Source organism: Canis lupus, chromosome 8 (assembly GCF_011100685.1).
Source record: "Canis lupus familiaris isolate Mischka breed German Shepherd chromosome 8, alternate assembly UU_Cfam_GSD_1.0, whole genome shotgun sequence".
NCBI classification, from domain to species: Eukaryota; Metazoa; Chordata; class Mammalia; order Carnivora; family Canidae; genus Canis; species Canis lupus.
The window spans coordinates 40,855,977-40,875,579 of NC_049229.1; the positions used below are offsets into that span (position 1 = coordinate 40,855,977).

The 19,603-nt window shown below is 38.9% G+C and overlaps 1 protein-coding gene across 12 annotated transcripts in view; it reads left to right on the top strand.

The window, feature by feature from the left end:
* Window positions 1-455: 455 nt before the first annotated feature.
* GPHN (gephyrin) overlaps window positions 456-19,603 on the top strand; it is a 625,991-nt gene continuing 606,843 nt past the window's right edge. For all 12 annotated transcript variants that reach the window (XM_038544964.1, XM_038544965.1, XM_038544967.1 and 9 more), the window contains exon 1: window positions 456-708. In XM_038544964.1, coding sequence (XP_038400892.1) covers window positions 645-708 — 64 coding nt within the window. In that variant the 5' untranslated portion in view covers window positions 456-644. The remainder of the gene's footprint in view (window positions 709-19,603) is intronic.

Below are 19,603 nucleotides of genomic sequence, written 5' to 3' on the forward strand. Positions count from 1 at the left end.
GAGGCGCGGGCTCGGCAGGGGATTGCTTCTGTCTGGGCCTCAGCCGAGGCTGCGTTCGCGTCTCGCGCGCACCCGCGCCGCGTTCTCCAGCCAATCGGGCGCTACTCGCGCGCCCAGGAGCGCTCCCCGGGCCTTTTCAGGCTGGGCCGCCTCCTTCCCGCTCCCGGTACTCCGCAGCCGGGCTCTCACGCCTCCCCTCACTCTCCACGAGTTCCACGCCTCGCGGTGTAGCTCCGCCCCTGCCCCCGAGTCCGCCCCCGCAGCCGGCCGAGCGTGTGCACGCCTCTCCCTCCACTCCCCTGCTAGCCAGCCGGCCGCGTTTCCACCGCCTCGCTCGGACGCCTCCGCGCGCTCCGGCCCCGCGGCCGCCGTGACCCCCACCCGCCGCGAGCCGCCTCCGACCTGGACTCGGGGTCGCGCGCCCTGACTCCGCCCCCCACGCCGGGGACTCGCGCGCTCCCGGCCCGGCCTCTACCCCGCGCAGGCCGCGGACAGCCTGGCCGCCTCCCGTCCTTCTCCGCTCGCCGCGAGCTCCTCGGGCGCTCTCGCTCTCGCGCTCTCCGAGGCGAGCGCGCTCCCGGCCCGCGCGCTCCGGGCTCCGGCTTCTCCCGGCTCCTGTCAGTGCGGTGACTGCGCTGGGAAACATGGCGACCGAGGGAATGATCCTCACTAACCACGACCATCAGATCCGTGTCGGAGTCCTCACAGGTAACCGGGGAAGGAGGTCCTGGACCGCCGCGGCCGCTGTCCCCGACTGGTCCCGGGCTTCTCGCCTGTGGTGACTTCTTCTCTGCGGCCTCGGGAGGAGGGAAGGCTGAGGAGGGGGCTGGGGGGGGGGCGGGCGTTTTACAACCGCTGAGAGCTGACGGAGGTTGGGGTGTTCCTGCGGCCCCCGCTCCCCCGGGAGCTGGAGCCGGCCCGCGGGGCGTCAGGCCCCGGTGCCTTCGCAGCCCACGTCCCTGGCCCCGGGGGACTGAGGGGCCGGCGCGGTGCGGTGCGGCGGGCGCTGCGGGGCTCCTTGCTGCCGGTGCGGGCGGCGGGATCCCGGCCCCGCAGCCAGAAGCACGCGGCTCTGACTGACTGGCCGGCGCGCTGCCTCCGCCAATGCTCAGCGCAGAGAGGGGGGATTCCCGTGTCCACCCCCTCCTTCCCCTCCCCCTCCTCCGGCGGCCCCGCACCGCTCTAGCCGTGCCTGCCCGAGGCACCGGCCGAACACGACCCGGGTGACTGTCAGGCGAAACTCTGCTCTGCCTTAGGCTGCCCCTGGCCCGCGGGGCGTCCCCTCAGCCACCCATGGGACACTCCTGGTCTCTCCAGAGGTAGGACACCGCTTGTTCTCAGACCTCGGAAAGTGTCCGCATTCCGCCTCCCCGACCAAAGGGCCCGCTGCCCACCTCTTCGTTTTCTTAGAGGGACGGGCTGCACCCTGCGGCTGGGGCTTTTTACTTGAGAGAGTAGGATTCCCCGACTTGGGCTCCTGTGTCCCCCTCCCTTCTAGTAATCCCCCCCCCCCCCCGCCGCCCCCTCTCCGGATGGTCCCGAGGCTTGCGAGGAGCGCACTTTTCCTGGGTCTCGTTTCCCTCCCTCGCAGGAGCCGTGTGTGTGCTCTGCATGTCTGATTCCGTTGCGTTGTATTTGGGTAATATCTCTCCGTTCGGCGATAGGCAGTTGCTGCAGGGCATGACTTCCGAGATGAAGAGCAAGCCAATTTGTAGGGGTTTCTGCCGTGGCTCTGTAATTGGCAAGGTTTATGTGTAATCCAGTGGCGAGGTGGGGGTTAAAGAACTATATTTGGAATCTGAGGGCTTAGTTGGGAATGAAGGAAATCCGAGACACACTGCTGAGATTTCGGAAAAAGAAGAGATGTAGACGGGAATCCTTGTGTCTCCCCCGTCCCCCGCCCCTCACTCCTTGATTTTTTTTTTTTTTTTTTTCATCTTGTCAAATTCTGACAGGTTGAGACGGTGCTCGGGAAGGGACTAAATTGGATGAGACTTGCTTTTATTAGGTAGAAAAAAAAAATCAGTCGGTAGATACTGAGCGCTAAAGCTTAATTTGGCTGCTGAGGAGATAACCGTTGGCACCCCTTCCTGTCTTTTAAATAAAACGGTTGCCTTGCCCTGGTATTCCTTCCAGTTATTAATGGTGATTTATTGAATTTTCCTAATCGAAAGCCCCTGGGATGGAGAAGCTAGTCTAAACCAGTTGCAGGGAAGGGAACCCCCCAAAAATCAAATGATGCGCTGTTCTCTTCTTTTGGTGCTGACACTGTTGCCTTGTGTGAAGATTTCAGTTGTATCAGAATTCTTAGAGTTGACATTGCTGATTTTCAAAGAATCTAATCGCGGAGTGTAAAAATGTATAGCCTATATCAGCCTTCAACTTGCACTTCGAATTCCAGACGGTTTTGAAGGTTATTAGAGTAGTAATAATGAAGCTTTATAGAAACCACAAAGTATTTCAGCTGTCCATGGAAATGAAAGGTCAAAACTGTTTTCATGTTAAACCACAGCAATTAAAACAACAACAACAACAACAACAACAACAACAACAACACCGTATACCTTTTTGTTCATTTGAACTATTTCCCTAATAGTTTTATTTTGTGAATCATCTTACCTGGGTCAAGTAACACACTTACAGAGTGCTTTGAAAGCTATAGCCCTTATCTCTATCCCTACAGACCAATAGGGATAATATTGGTTTGCAAATAAGTAAAGAAACAATGTATGTAATTATTGTGCTACAGTTGTTTAAAGAAATTACCTGTGTGTTTGAGGCCTAAATGTAAAAAGAATTCCATTCCAGGATGGATTAGGAGCAAATATAACTAACTACTTGAAGAGAGAATTTGGTTCATTTACCAAAGGTGCGAAAAAACTGGCATTTTAAAGAGAAGTTGAAAGTCAGTGGCCCCCTTATAAATGAATAATGTTTGTGAGGATGAGGCTCTTGAGCAGAATAAAAGTGTAACTCAAAGACCTTGAAAAGCTTAGATGGAATAGGTGGGTGGCACAGGCAAAATGTCAAGGAGAGAAGATAACTTTGGCAGTGGAGTTAAAGGTAATCTGGAGAAGCTGTCTCATGAGAATGAGGTATGGTACTTTATAGGGAAAAGTCTAGGGTCAAGAATAAGGATGTAGCTGAAGGAACAAAAAGGAAGTTATGGATTTGGGATAGGTGGTAATTGAAGACAATAGGATGTGCTGATAATATGGATATTTGAAGTCAGAAATAACATGTCTTTACTAGAAAAGTTTTTTTTTTTTTTTTTCTGATGGAGCCTGGAAACAGAAGAATCAGAGGAAAGAGCGCCAGCCCTTTGTCTGCAATTAGAGGATTTCTTTACAGACAGCTTAATGTTTGTGGTCTTGATATTCCATGTGATTTTGTGCAAAAGAAACCTACCCCCAAAACCAAAAAACTAAAAGCCTACAAAAATGAAGCTATATTGTGTATTTGTGTCTTGTAGAACTTCATGTTTTTCAGTTTCACTATGTAAAGGTTTTCTCTATTGAACTGATTTCATACTTAAGAAAATTGAATTAAGGGGCAGCCCCGGTGGCTCCGCGGTTTGCGCCGCCTTCAGCCCAGAGCGTGATCCTGGAGACCCAGGATCGAATCCCACATCTGGCTCCCTGCATGGGGCCTGCTTCTCCATCTGCCTGTGTCTCTGCCTCTCTCTCTCTCTCTGTGTCTCTCATGAATAAATAAATAAAATATTAAAAAAAAAGAAAATTGAATTAAGAAGCCACACTTAAAACTGATTTTATGAGTTATAATTTGTGACTCTCTTAAAGGCAGAGGGCTTATTTTATAAACTATCTTCTGCATGCTTTATAATAAATATTGATTTTAAATATTTTATCTATTTTACAAAGGTGTTTGAAAGTATTGTCTACCCATGCACACATTTTACAATGTGTTTGTATTTTGGTGACATTGTATGGTCATTTCTCCAAGTTTTTAATTGACTTTCTTTTTGACATTTTTTATTATCTGTTGAAAGATAATATTTATGCTTTGAAATTTTCCATCCTTTAGATTTTTTTAGTCTTTATCTCAGCTATGAATTTTGCAAATAAATGTATGCAGTCTATTGAAACTTCTCATCAAATAGAATTTTGAAACAGTGGTAGGACAGTATTTAGCAATGGCATTTCTTTTTTGCTTGATGATCTTGAATCATTTTAGATTTGGAAATTAGATAATAATAATTAGTGTAACATGGTTATTTTAGTTATACAAATTATTTTTGATCAGGAAAATGGGAGCATTTATGTATATAAAAAATTGGCTATTGTGGAAACATTTTAGATTGACAGTTATTGCCCATCTGTAAGAATAATACCTTTGTTAGTAACTATCTTATGTTGATTTGTTAGAAACGAAGGTTTATGATCTTTGGTGACATAAGATCCAGTTTTTAATGTATGTGTTTCTAATGCTTTCTACTTCTACTGCTATTTATAACAGGCACTAAAGGTAATGTGATGATGCACACATAATAAAAGGCAAATAAACAGGTATTTGCTGCTTTGAAGCCAGAAACAAGATAAGGGGAGATGTAGGATTCCCCGCTCCCCCCCCCCCCGTAACATTAATAGTAATTATACTTACAGCCATTCTTAACGATTGCATAGCAGAATGATTATATTTTAATGTGTCACTTTTCACCTACATTCTACTTTTTCTAAAGAAAACGGTTTAACAAGGCAGCACACTATTTCTACAACTGTAAGAGCTCCACAGAAACATTCGAAAAATAATGAATATATTTATATAATATAGAATGAGATAGGTGATGTTCCATATTTAATGTTGTATTAGCTAGCCTTTGCTAATATTGTTCAGTACCAAAGCATTTAGCACTTAGCTAACGGTGAAAATCCGTTACCTAAATTTTCACTAAAAGTAGTATGGATGAGAAAATGACACATTTTTAGGAAAGAGAATTTTATTTTACTTATTTTATTTTTTAAGATTTTATTTATTTATTCATGACAGACACAGAGAGAGAGAGAGAGAGAGAGAGGCGGAGACATAGGCAGAGGGAGAAGCAGGGTCCATGCAGGGAGCCCGACATGGGACTCGATCCCGGGTCTCCAGGATCACACCCCACCGGGGCTGCCCAGGAAAGAGAATTTTAAAATCACTTTTTTGCTCTAGTAGTATACGTTTTTATTGCACTAAGCTGTAGATCTGTAATCAGTGAAAGATATTAGAACAAATATAAGACTAGATAAGAGAGTAAGAGAGATCAAAGACTAATTGTAAAATAGAACACTAAAAATATTAGGCACATATAGGGAGTATTTTAAGCATTCATAAATAAAGTCATTCAAAATATTAAAAAACAAATTTTAAGCCAAGGAGATTATAATCAAATGCTTGAACTGTTCTAGACTTAACTTTGATTCCTCAAGTTTATCCTCTTACATTATAAGTTTTCATATTATTTTCTCAAAAGCCTATTGATAAATATATATATTTATATATCTTTGTTTTGAGAATAGATGTTGTCATTAAGTAGGCAAATTAGTATTGCAAACCAAACCTGAATCTTACCAAAAGGAATTGTGTGTACCAATATTGATCTGTATGATTATTGTTAGAAAGAATCCTGTTTCTTAAACTAGGTCATCCTTCATGATTTTTTTTTATAAAGATTTTATTTATTTATTCATAGAGAGACAAAGAGAGAGAGGCAGAGACACAGGCAGAGGGAGAAGCAGGCTCCATGCAGAGAGCCCGACGTGGGACTTGATCCAGGGTCTCCAGGATCACACCCTGGGCTGCAGGCAGCGCTAAACCGCTGCGCCACCGGGGCTGCCCTCCTTCATGATTTTTTGGTTGGAAACAATGTATTAGAGAATTAAGTGTTTAGCTAAAGTAGGAAATCATTAAGTTAATTTATTATTTTTTAATAAGATTTCATTTATTTATTTGAGAGAGAGCCCATGAGCAGGGGGGAGGGTTAAAGGGAGAGGGAGAAGCAAACTCCTTGTGGAGCAGGGAACCAGAGGCCGGTTTGATCTCAGAACCCTGGGTTCATGATCTGAGCCGAAGGAGATGTTTAACTGACAGAGCCACCCAGGCGCCCATAAGTTAATTTCTAATGCATATACTACTTTCATCACTGGCTAAAGACTTTACCAACTATTAGTACCTATGTTGTTACATATTAAGAGTTTTAACTATATTAAAACCACATATGACAATTTGACATTAACTGAGTTATATACGGTGGAGAATCAGCAGTTTGTTACTGAGGAGAAATAAGAATGAGTCTATTTTTATTACTGGTGATAGATTACTATTTAAGGTGAATAGGGTGCTTTTTGAAACAGTAAATAAAATAGATAGAACCTGTACTTCATTTCTGTAAATAGGATTGAAGAACGAGGAAACATATTTGGAATTTGAGCTCTTAAAAAAAAAAAAAAAAAAGAGACCTTAAAAAAGAAAGTAATAAAACCATAAGGGATTTTTTTTCCTTCACATCTAGGCAGAAAAGATAAATAACAAAGAAGAAGAAAAGATTATTTAACCTGCTCAAAAGTAATTGGGACTGTAGCTAATATGGATAGCATGGAAACTTACTTAATTTTTGAGCACTGACTCCAAAAGCCAAAGTCTAATGAAGTGTCTTCATGTAGAAGTTGTTTAATGAATTCATAAGTTAATTTGTATTTAACTAATTAATTTTAATTAAGTAAAATTTCTTGAAAGTTTTGTAATTAAAATAAATAGCTCCACCCCAAGAATTATAGTTTTGCCAGTAAGTATGCATTTTGAAAGAATGGAATGAAACGTACTATGCTTTTAAAAAATTTCCTAATTTGAAAAATAAAGAGCAAGGAAATGAGATATAGTAAAAAGGAATATTACACAGTTTGTTCCTGCTTCTCATATTGTGTCCATGACACTGTGTCAAGGGATATTCTTTATGGATTCTAAGCCTTAGAATCTAAACTATGGTAACCAACGTAATACTTAAAGTGTCAATTTTGAGAATATGTAATTTAAGTCACTTTAAGGTTAAGATAAGTATGAGTAAATTAGGAACAGGATGTAGAATTGATATGAGCTGTTAAGATAAAATTAGAAACTTCAAAGGAATTTCAAGTGAACCCATTATATAACTGCAGGCCTCATCAATCTCCTCTGTTATTAGTACTATGGCACCAAAAATTTAGGGAGCACTAGGTCATGGGAAGAACACTTAGAAGACTTGCTTTCTAATGCCAGTTTGGCCAGTAAAGTTCTGTAGTATTAACTTAATTCTCTCTTTGCTTTTCTTACCACTAACCAGAAGTCATTCTCTAGGATCACCTTAAGCTCTCCTGGCAATATATTTTTATCCTTCTACCTTGAATAGTTAGAAGGAGAAATACAGGATATCAAACTTAGTTAATATTTTTTGTCTCAATAATAAGAATTATTATGGAAGGAGGTAGATTATACAGAAAAAATGCAAGAGAATAAGAAATGAAAGAAAAGATAAAAATTTCAGAGATTAGGGATCCCTGGGTGGCGCAGCGGTTTGGCGCCTGCCTTTGGCCCAGGGCGCGATCCTGGAGACCCGGGATCGAATCCCACGTCGGGCTCCCGGTGCATGGAACCTGCTTCTCCCTCTGCCTGTGTCTCTGCCTCTCTCTCTCTCTCTCTCTGTGTGACTATCATAAATAAATAAAAATTAAAAAATAAATAAATAAATAAAGTCTTTTCCAAATAAGTTAAAATACTAAAATATTAAAAAAAAATTTCAGAGATTAAGACCTGTGAGTATAAACTGAAGGAAAAATATTTAGATTTTTTTTATTTAGAAATTTATGTGGCATTATTAATCTTTTTGTTATCAATAGTTTCAGTCCTACACTTAATTTCAGACTCAGCTCAAGCCTCCCTTCCTCAACAAAATCCTAGGAACTATTCTCTACAATGATGTCTTTGTTTTCCTAAAGTATTTATAAATGTTGTCTATACCCTATAATCATGTATATGTGGGAGGCTGCAAGGTGTAGTCTAAAGAAAAAAAGTTATTTGGAATCAGACAGACTTGGATTTTAGACCCAGATTTGCTTTTTGTTTTGGGAAGTCATTTAAAATCTCTTTGAATTTCAGTTTTCTTCTCCAAAATGAAGGTGGCAATACTTATTTCACAGAGTTGTAAGATCTGAGATAATGTATGTGAAAATGCCTACAATGTATGTCTAACTTGGAGTAAATATTCAATAACCTTTACTTCCTTTCCTCATCATATTTTGCTTTGATGTAGTTTGCTAACAGCTTCATGTAGAAACATCTTAGTCAAAGTAGATTTCAAAGTTCTTGAAAGGGATGATTGTGTGCTTTACTTTTTTTGTGCCCTTTTGTCATAGCACCAATTAATGAAGTCATTGCATAGATGTTTAATAAAAAATTGGGTGATGTGACACTTAGTGGCTTAGTAAGCAGATACCCAGAAACATTTAGGTAAATGAGAACTTCACTGTTACTAAGAAAACAGTTTAGGGTTTTGTATTTTTTAATGTATTACCAGTAAGAGGATGATATTAATAATGTGTATTTGATACATTCTTATACTATCAGATTTGATATATTGCTTCTTAGTTGATGGGCAAGTCTGTATGAGGATTATTTTAGAGTAATTAAAAAATGTCATCTTAAAAAAGGAAAAGCTTGTAGATTGAAGAAATTCTGAAAATGTTATTTTGAAGGTCAGTTCTGATAGTCAAAATAGCAAAATAGCATAAAATAGGAGTCAAAAGTTCTACCTCTTCTGCCCTTTCCTCCCTCCCTTCTTCTTTTTAAAGTAGGCTCCACTTCCAGTGTAGTGCCCATCCAAGGGCTTGAACTCATGACTGTGAGATCAAGACCTGAGCTGAGATCAAGAGTTGGACGCTTAACCGACTGAGCCACTCAGGTGCCCCCTACCACTTTCAAGACTGTTAATTACATTTTACTTCAGTTTCCTTAGCTTTGAATAGGGTTAATGTGAAGAACAAAGGAAATAATGTAATGTATTCAGTATTCAACACCTGTGTGCCAGGCTCAGTGCTAAAGTGAGGGATTCAGTAGTGAATAAGACAGATACAGTTCTTGTCTTGTTGGAGCTTATATTTTAGCATTAACAGGAGGATGCCGTTTAGTCAAGTTGGATATTGACAAGTTCATGCTTCATTTATGTTGCAAAAGTGCTTCTATATTTTATCTTTGATGTAAATGACACGTATAAATGCCAAAATTGTTTTCATGGTAAGCCGTTTTTGACTCAAATTTTTAAACCATTATATACTCCTGCTTTCTAAGATAGAAGTGGTTGAACGTAATTTAATTACTTTTTGTTCCATCAGGTTTTAAATAAATATAGCTAACATTTATTAGGCCTATATACATAGCCTAAATATGTTCTATTTGTGCTAGGCATTTGGCACATGTTATTTAATCCTTACAACCTTTATAAATTGCCCTTCACCTTCTAGTTTCTAATCTACTATACCCTTGGGAAACACAGCCTTACTAAGAATTATATATGATAGGATATCCAGTTAGACTTGCAGGTCTAAAGAATAATTGTTTTCACTTTGGGGCTAAGGGTATCAGAGGATGAATGGTTATTACTATAAGACCAAAATAAATTTACTTGTTTCTTTGTACTTTGAGATTTTAGGATCATGGCTAATCGTGTCTGCCTGATGCTGAAAATGCTAATAGAAATGTAGAAACTTGTGAAAGGAGGAGACCTTTGAATTCTAAATAGAAATGTATTGTTAAGTTCTTCTTTTTTTTTTAAATAAACAGTAAGAAAAAAGTAAAATTGGAATTAATGATCTTTAAAGTCTAATTCAGGTTAAGAACTTTTAGATATCTTAGACACAAGAAATTGAATAGGATACATACTATTTTCAGACAAAAAGGATGAAACATGGGTAGCCCGGATGGCTCAGCGGTTTAGCGCCACCTTCATCCTAGGGTGTGATCCTGGATACTCTGGGATCGAGTCCCGCGTCAGGCTCCCTGCATGGAGCCTGCTTTTCCCTCTGCCTATGTCTCTGCCTCTCTCTCTCTCTCTGTGTGTGTGTGTGTCTCTCATGAATAAATAAATAAAATCTTAAAAAAAAAAAGATGAAACATTTTAAAAATGTGATCACCTAATCTGCCTCCACTTAGAGGAGCCAATAGTGAATTTTGATTCTTTTTTTAAATGGATTTTATTTATTCATGAGAGACACAGAAAGGCAGAGACACAGGAAGAGGGAGGAGAAGCAGGCTCCATGCAAGGAGCCCAATGTGAGACTCGATCCCAGGAATCCAGGATCAGGCCCTGAGCCAAAGACAGACAACTCAACCGCTGAACCACCGAGGTTTCCTGTGAATTTTGATTCTAATGCAAATTTTAAAAATTATGCTTTGATAAAATTAAAATATCCCCACAATAGTAGTTACATTTGAATTTAGTTGGAAGTGGGACAGCTTCTAAATTCCTACCATATTTTTAATGAGTTTAAAAAATTTACAGAGTATATTTGTGTTGTAAGATATGTAAAACTACAGAAAAGTGAAGTGTGAAATTAAGCCCTATTATTCTCTCTCTAGTGTTAATCATTTTTAAGATTTTTATTTTTGTTTTTTTTTTATTTTTATTTTTGTGTTTATTCTCATATACAAGCATATATTTATTACATCACAGTTTGCAAATTGGCAGACCAATGGCCATAACTGACCCAGTACATATGCTTCATTAGGCTCCTGCTGTGTTTTTACAAGAAAGTGTCTTTGCGTCTTTCTGGGTGGCTCAGTCATTTGAATATCCCACTCTTGGTTTGGGCTCTGGTCATAATCTCAGGGGTTGTGAGATGGAGCCCCACATCAGGCTTCATGCTCAGCAAGGAGTCTGCTTAGATTCTTTCCCTCTGTTCCTCCTCCACTCATGTGCATGCGAGCTCTCTCTCTCACTCAAATAAATAATAAATCTTTACAAAGTAGGTTTCTAACATTTAAAAAAAGGTATATTTCATATTTAACCATAATTTTAGCTTTTTAAAATTCAGCATTTAAAAAAAGGTATATTTCATATTTAACCATAATTTTTAGCTTTTTAAAATTGTTTAAAATTGTTTAAAATTGTTGCTGAATTTTTTAAAATTCAGCAACAATAAGCTCTTTCTCATATGACATGACAATAGTTGGCTAGAGTGGTTGTCCCCTGGAAATGGCATTTATTCTCCAGTTTCTCACAACTCCCATTTAACATATTTATATTCTTTGTCTAGCTCTGTAGTCATTTGAATTTGTGATCTTTGCTTATACCTAGTATTTTGCACCTCCCTCCCTTTTCAGCACGTCTTGGACATCTTTTCATCTTAGTGAAAATAATAATAGTTAATTTTGTTGAGAGCTTACCAAAAATGAAATACTTTTCTGAGCCTGTTAATAGAGCCTATTAATTCATTTAATCCTCATAATAATATCACTATTACAGTTGAAGAAATTGTAGCAGAGAGAGATTAAGTAATTTGCTCAAATTACTATGGTAAGAAGCAAAGTTTAAAGGCCAAGCTGCAAATTGAACCCATGTAGTCTCTTCCTAGAGTGTAAGGTTTTAACCATTATGTTATACTCCTTGGCATGTAAAGATAAGTTCATATAGATACACATTTTTCTTTTTAATGGGTCTCTCATATTGCATCAAAGGTTATGCAGTATTTAATCATCAATCCTCAAAATTTCTAATTTTTCACTGTGACAGATGTTATAGACAGTAACCTTATACATTCATCATAGCATATTTGTGAATTTTTTAAAATGTGAGATTAATTATTATAATTTTTAGGTAGATATATGAATTTTAAAATTTTGATAGAAATTACAAACCTGCCTTCCAAAAAGGATGTACTAATTGTAATTAGTATTCTCCCCCCCCCCACTTTTTTTTTGCTTTTTAATCTTTACAAGTTCTTTTGAGATCTCTTTATTGAATTACATGTATGGATTAGGACCTTTTTATTACAGATGACAGATACTGAGCTCAAAATTAGCTTAAGTTAAAATGGGAAGTTATTAATTTACATTGTCACAGAGTATAGAGGAAGAATTGACTATAGAGTCTCAGGCAGTAGGATCAGGGAGTTAATGTGATCATGCATTTTTTAAAAAAATATTTATTTATTTATTAGAGAGAGCGCATAGGGGTGAGGGGAGGAGAGAGAGGGAGAAGCAGGCTCATGCTGAATAGGGAGGCCCATGTGGGGCTTGATCACAGAACCCTGGGATCGAGACCTAAGCCTCAGGCACTTACCCCAGGCACCCCTGGGGTAATCATTTCTTTATTCTCCACTTCAAAATATGCTTTGTTTTTCTGAGCATGGTGCAAGCTGATTTCCTTCATGTAGATGCTCCATTTCCTGGCTTGGCTCACATGTCCATCTTTGAGTCAATCATTATGACTAGGAGAGGGAGGACTGTGATGAGCCATGTCCGTATCACATGTCTATCTTGGGAGTGGGACTCTGATTAGGCAGCCTCACCAGAATCACATAGAAAAGGGAAAGGTGAGCCTCTAAAAGTAGTGGAGTTTCTGCTACTAGAAAGGGAAAAATGTACTTGGGCAGACAGTTCTTTTGCTAGAAGTTCCCTCTAGTCTTGATGACTTTTTGCTTTCTTTTTTTCCCTAAGAATATAATTTATTATATCTGCCCCTTTTCCTCATTCTCCTGCTTCCTCCATGAAAATGGTTCTCTGGCAGATAGTTATGATTTCGAACTGGAACAAGTTAAGGTGTAAGAATTAGTGAGTTAAAAAAAAAGAATTGGTGGATTAAATTCAGGCCTCCCTAATATACACAGTGACTAATTGACATGTTAATTAACAATGACTAACTTTGACTTTTTCATGCTGTGTATATGAATGCTTATCTAAGGAGATTTTAGAACAGTAGTATACATGTAATAGAGAGTTAGATTTTACTAGTTTTTGCAACAGCTGTTTTATGTCGCTTTATTTTAAACTTATGATCAGTTATGGATCTTTAGTCTTTTTTTCTACAAACAATCGCACTGTTTTCTAAATTTTGTTCTAGCAACACTTTTCTGGGAGATGTTAAAATAGGTATGGTATGAAGAGATTTTTATTTTCAAATAAATTTGGAAAGTGCTAAATAACATATCCCTTCTTTTGGAGATTCGTAGTTTATTAAAGCATATTAGCAGATGTGAGTAATATTACAATTGTGGATCCTGTCAAACTTTAGTTAGTCTAATATTTCTAAAACTCTTTGAGAAACACTTTTTCAAGGCACACCAGATTTACTTCTTTGGGAAATTGTGTTTTTTCCCCTCCAATTGATTTTCTGGAAGTCTGTGTGAGACCCTTCTATTTATTCTTTTAGCTTTTTGCCGTAGACGTAGTGGTTACCTATAATAATCTCTATTGTGAAAAATAATTCTTTTATTTTGGATGTGCACATACAGACATATTTTCCCCCATCATTAAAATATTGGATGAATATATTATTTTTTTAAAGATTTTATTTATTTATTCATGATAGAGAAAGAGAGAGAGAGAGAGAGAGAGAGGCAGAGACACAGGCAGAGGGAGAAGCAAGCTCCATGCTGGGAGCTTTATGCAGAACTCCATCCCGGGACTCCAGGATCACACCCTGGGCCAAAGGCAGGTGCTGAACTGCTGAGCACCCAGGGATCCCCTGAATATATTATCTTATTCAGAAAATCTATGATGGCAAAAACTAGACAGTCCAGTCTTGGTTCTGTTATTACTACATGGATCAAGTTCTGCTTGGGACTTTTCCAGTGGGAGTTTGGTATTGTTATCTGTGAAATGTAAAGTCAAAGAGATGCTTTAAAATCTCCTTCAGCTCTAAAATCTTACTAATTTCAAACTCAGAACATACTTCATGTTTACCATTCTCTTATGGCTTGTATTCATATTATCTACAATCTGTTACTGACAGCACAGTTATTTTTTTTTTTTAAGATTTTATTTATTTATTCATGATAGTCACACAGAGAGAGACAGAGAGGCAGAGACACAGGCAGAGGGAGAAGCAGGCTCCATGCAGGGAGCCCGACGTGGGATTTGATTCCGGGTCTCCAGGATCGCGCCCTGGGCCAAAGGCAGGCGCCAAGCCGCTGCGCCACCCAGGGATCCCTGACAGCACAGTTATTGATCTAAATTGCCTTTTTTACTTCAAATGGGAAAAATTACTAGAAAAAGACACTGACATTCATACCAAGTAAAAATGGAAATAAATGTTTGTTAGTTCCACTGCATAATATGTGCAATTTTATTTCCTTCAATAGTATGTGCTACAGGGATGCCTGGGTGGCTCAGCGGTTGAGCGTCTGCCTTCAGCTCAGGGCATGATCCTGGAGTTCTGGGATCGAGTCTTGCATCTGGCTCCTTTCATGAAGCCTGCTTCTCCCTCTGCCTAGGTCTCTGACTCTCTCTCTCTGTGTCTCTCATGGATAAATAAATAAAATCATTAAAAAAAATAGTATGTGCTACAGAATTCAAATTGCAAAATGCTTAAAATTTAGAATAAAAATTACATGCATGTAAGTGTAATAACTGGTTTACAGAATCAAGCTTAGAAGAATACTAGTGATTTAGAGGTAGTGAAGGCTTATATTTTTCTTTTATAATTAATAGGGATATATCAGACATCTGGAAAGCAAAGATTATAGTACTCCCCCAAACGTGGTGAATATTTTGCTTACAAATATTTAAAATAAAGCTATTGTAAAAATAAGGTGTATACTTTAAAAAAAATTATTTATTTTTATTTTAGAGCACTGTTGTGTGATGATGGGCAGGAGGGGAGGAAAGGCAGAGAAGGAAAGAATCTCAGGTCAACTCACCACAGAGGCCATTGTTGGGCTCCATCTCACAATCCTGAAATCGTGACCTGAGCCAAAATCTAGAGTCAGACTATTAGCCACCTGAGCTACTTAGGTGCCCCCAGACACATACCTTTAATGAGCAATATTGTTTTAGGTTTACACAGATACTTGGAATGGGTGGGCTCTGTCTTAGACTACCTGGATTTATACCTAAGTTAAATGAAGTTAAGTTTTTAGAGTTACTTAACTTCTCTAAGCTATAGTTTTTTAATCTGTAAAATGGGGAATAATACCAATGCCTGCCTTAGAGGTTTGTTGTGATAAATGAGATAACTGTAAATGTATAATGAATGTGCCCATATAATAAGTACTTGTTAAATGTTGTTGTGTACTGTAATAAATTAGAAAATAATTACCTTTATACACATGGTAACAGAAATCAGCTAGTACAGCTTTTATTTTGTTAATTTTTTTTTAAAGTAAGCTCTACATGTGACATAGGGCTTGAACTCATGATCCCGAGTTTAAGAGTCACATGCTCTACTGATTGAGCCAGCTAGCAAGCCACCCCACCAATACAGCTTTTGGATATCTGATCTAGTCATGGTTTGTCTTCATGCTGTTTTTCTGTTCTTTTCTTTTCTGAGCTTTTTTTAAGATTAGTATTGTTTTGTTTTGTTTTTTTAAAGATTTTATTTATTTATTCATGCAAGACACAGAAAGAGAGAGAGGCAGAGACACAGGCAGAGGGAGAAGCAGGCTCCATGTAGGGAGCCCGCTGTAGGGCTCTATCCTGGGTCTCCAGGATCATGCCCTGGGCCGAAGGCAGGCGCTAAACCGCTGAGTCACCCAGGGATCCCTCTTAAGATTAGTATTGTACAGAGGTTCTCCTTGATCTAAATTCTTATTTTCCAGCTTAAATTTTGTGCTGTTAGAGTCAGAAGATGATATTTGTAATATAGTAACTGATGACAAAAATTTGAGATTTTTGAGGTATAGGTTGAAAGTAAAGTATATATGGGAAACCGTTTCTGATATTCTCTAAGGCTTGTTAAGATCTGTGGAGGGGCAGCTCAGCATTTCAGCGCCGCCTTCAGCCCAGGGTGTGATCCTGGAGACCCGGGATGGAGTCCCACATCAGGCTCCCTGCATGGAGCCTGCTTCTCCCGCTGCCTGTGTCTCTGCCTCTCTCTCTGTGTCTCTCATGAATGAATAAATAACATCTTAAAAAAAAAAAATTGTGGAGAAAACTGCCTCTATGTGCATCTGTGTAGTGGTGTTATAGAGTTCTGTAGTAAAGAAAGTGGAGAAATTTTAAATATTATACAAATGGTGCATTAATACAGGGTGGTAAAGCAATAGCAAAATAAAACTACATGGATAATTGTTGATTTGTAGAAGGGAGAGTTTTAATTGGTAGAGCCAAGGCTTAGGCTTTATTATGCTTGGATTGAAGGAACAATGAGTTGGGGTGTAAGGTAAAGGAATATTATATATAAAGAGGTAGAAGTACCTTATGAAATATCAGATGCCAAAAGATAATCTATAGGATTTAGAGCATTGCCAAAGATAATTTTTGGCAGGAAAGTTTGAGAATCATTGACTTAGGTTAATATTAGATTTGGCTTCTTCTGCAGATGAGTCTGTGAAATATTGTTGGGTAAAAAGAAAACTGTCAGCTATGCATCATAAGGAAACATTCATTCCTTTCTGATTCTTAATGCAATTCAGAAGTGGATTACATATCTAACATATAAGAAACTTGAAATGAAGCCCCCCCCCCCACCCCATACTTCTATAGTAGGAACACTTATAAGCATATAATAATTAAGGCTCTGATTTTATTACTGTTATTTTCCTTACTATGATTAATATATTATTCTGATAGCCTTACTTGTTAATAGACAATACAGCCCAGTTCAGTATTGTCTTAGTTCGTTTGGGTTGTTAGAACAAAGTACCATAGACTGGGCAGCCTATAAGCAACGAGATTTATTTTTTTGTGGTCCTGGAGGCAGGCCAGTCCAAGTTCAAGCTACCAGCAGATCTGGTGTCCAGTGAGGGTCCCCTTCCTGGTTGATAGACCGCTATCTTCTGTCTTCATATGTGGCAGAAGTGGGAGGGGGGAAGTCTCTGGGTCTTTTTTAAGGGTACTAATTCCATCCTCATGACCTAATCACTTCCCAAAGGCCACACCTCCAGACCGTATCCCACTGGGGGAATAGGTTTTAACATAATGAATTTTGGGAGGACACAAATATTCAGCATGTATGAGATTTGCTTTGCATGATGTGAGACTAAAATGACTATAGTGTCATACATCCTTTGAGTTTGAGGAGTTCGTTGTAAAATAGGTTTACACTTTAAGTCATTTATATATTAAAAACACTTGCCAAGTACTGTATGCTAGGTTTACCAAACTTTTTCTGTAAAGGGCTAGATAGTAAATATTTTGGGCTTTGTGGGCTATATGATTTTTGTCGCAGCTATTCAGGTCTGCCCTTGTAGCATGAAAGCAGTCATAGACAATACATAAGTGCATGAGCAAGACTGTATTCCAATAAAACTATATTTATAAAAATGGATTGTGGACCAGTGTTAGCCCTTAGGCCAATTGGCATAGTTTGACAATCCATGCTCCAACACATAGAATTACACTTTACTAACATAGGCTAAGTTACTGGTATGTGAATTGAATTTTTATATAAGTTAAAGTTTGCATTTATAAACCACCACAAAACTTAGTGGCTTAAAACTACGGCTTAATGTCTCTCACATTTTTACGAATTAACTCAGTGGTTCTGCTATAGGTGGCATTAGTTGGGGTTCTTGTTTAACTGCAGTCATCTGTAGGTTTAAATAGGACTGTTCTCCAGGGCCTTGGTTCTCCTACATGTGGATTTATCCACATGGCTGATTCATTAGCTTCATGGTGTGATGGCTGGGTTCCAAGAAGTATTCCACGAGCAAGTATTATGAGAGGGATGAAGCAGAAGCTGCCAGGCCAAATAGGGATAGGCCTGAAACTGGCTTAGCTTTTATTTTCACCATCATTTTATTGGTCAAGATAGTCACAGGCCTAGCCCAGAATCATCTTGGAAAGAGACTTAGGAATACTAGGAAGCATGGTTAGTTGGAGGTCATCAAAGTAACAGTCTATCACAGAATTGTTTTGGTTGCAAGTGACGATTCAAATTGAACTAGCTTTAGTAAAGGGGAAATTTATTGTAAGAATAATAGGGTAACTATCTCACAAAATCTAAATACAGAATGAAGCCTTAGGAATATTGGATCTAGGGTTTGAAGGTCCTTAGGACTGTTTCTCATCTTTGCTTTATTCTGTAAGTTTTGTTTTCTTTTACCACACATCAGCCTTTTCCTCAATAGAAAAAACATACCGACAGCAGTTCCTATATTATTGATATCTTCCCATTTCAGCCACCCAGAGAAGGACTGAGTTTATTTTGACAGTTGTGTTTCTAAAATTTTTGAGGAAGAACTTTGTCCTGGACCAGTCATTTATGATTAGAGGATAGAGGTTGTTATTCAGTACCAACCTTATGGACAGGAGTAGGGTCAGTTAACAGAAAAGTGATTTTGAATATATAATCCCAAAGTAGTTTACAAAGTAAACTACTCCTCCCTAACCATCTGTTTATTGAGATAAAATAATTTCATAAATAATTTATTTCTTCATTATAGCCCAAATGTACTTCTTTCTTCATCTGTCTGCCTTCAGCTGTTTCATTGTGGGAATGTAGTCTGAAATAAGGACTTGGATTGGGATCCCTGGGTGGCGCAGTGGTTTGGCGCCTGCCTTTGGCCCAGGGCGCGATCCTGGACACCCGGGATCGAATCCCACATCAGGCTCCCGGTGCATGGAGCCTACTTCTCCCTCTGCCTATGTCTCTGCCTCTCTCTCTCTCTCTCTCTCTCTCTCTGTATGACTATCATAAATTTAAAAAAAAAAAAAAAGGACTTGGATTAATTCAGTAGCTTGAGTATTCATAGTAATCTCTTAATGCTTTGAGTAGGGGACAGCAGCATTTAGGATATACTGTTTCACTTTGCCATTATTAACATATAATAAAATCTGAAAGTGATCTTACTGTGCTGTTACTGAATTCCCTAGGCTGATCTGGCTTGCTGAGTGAGTTTATTTTTCCTCTGGAAAGGATCCACTTACATACATGAACACAAGTACCTGTAAGAATGAGGTATGAGCTATAATAGAAGTACAAGCAGCATATTATGGGTGCATGGAGGAAGAAACAATTAATTTAGATTGAATGGCTGTAGGAAGGATGGTACTTTAAAGAAGATAGTGTTTGAGCTGGGCCTAGAAGAAGAAAAGCAAGGGAAGGTAATCTCTTAGGTCTTTTTGGCTGCTGAAGGGATGCCACTCCAGTGTCTTGGCTAAAGTAGATGAGCTTAAATATAGGTACAGAAAGTTCAGGCTAAATAGCAGCATGATTTATCTGATTTTAGCCTTCTTCAATTAGAATTACAAGAACTAACTTGGTTTTGCTACATTAAGGCTTTAGGTGACTATGTGGTAGTTTGAAATTGAAGAATAGATTTTTTAACTAAACGATTTATCTCAAAGACTCAGATTTTTATACATAGAAAGAAATTTAAGGATTATTTGTACAAATCCACTCTACTAGGTAAAGAAACCAAGACCCAGTTAAATGACTTATCTAGGGTTACATGATAGAGTATGGGGCTAAAGCTCAGAG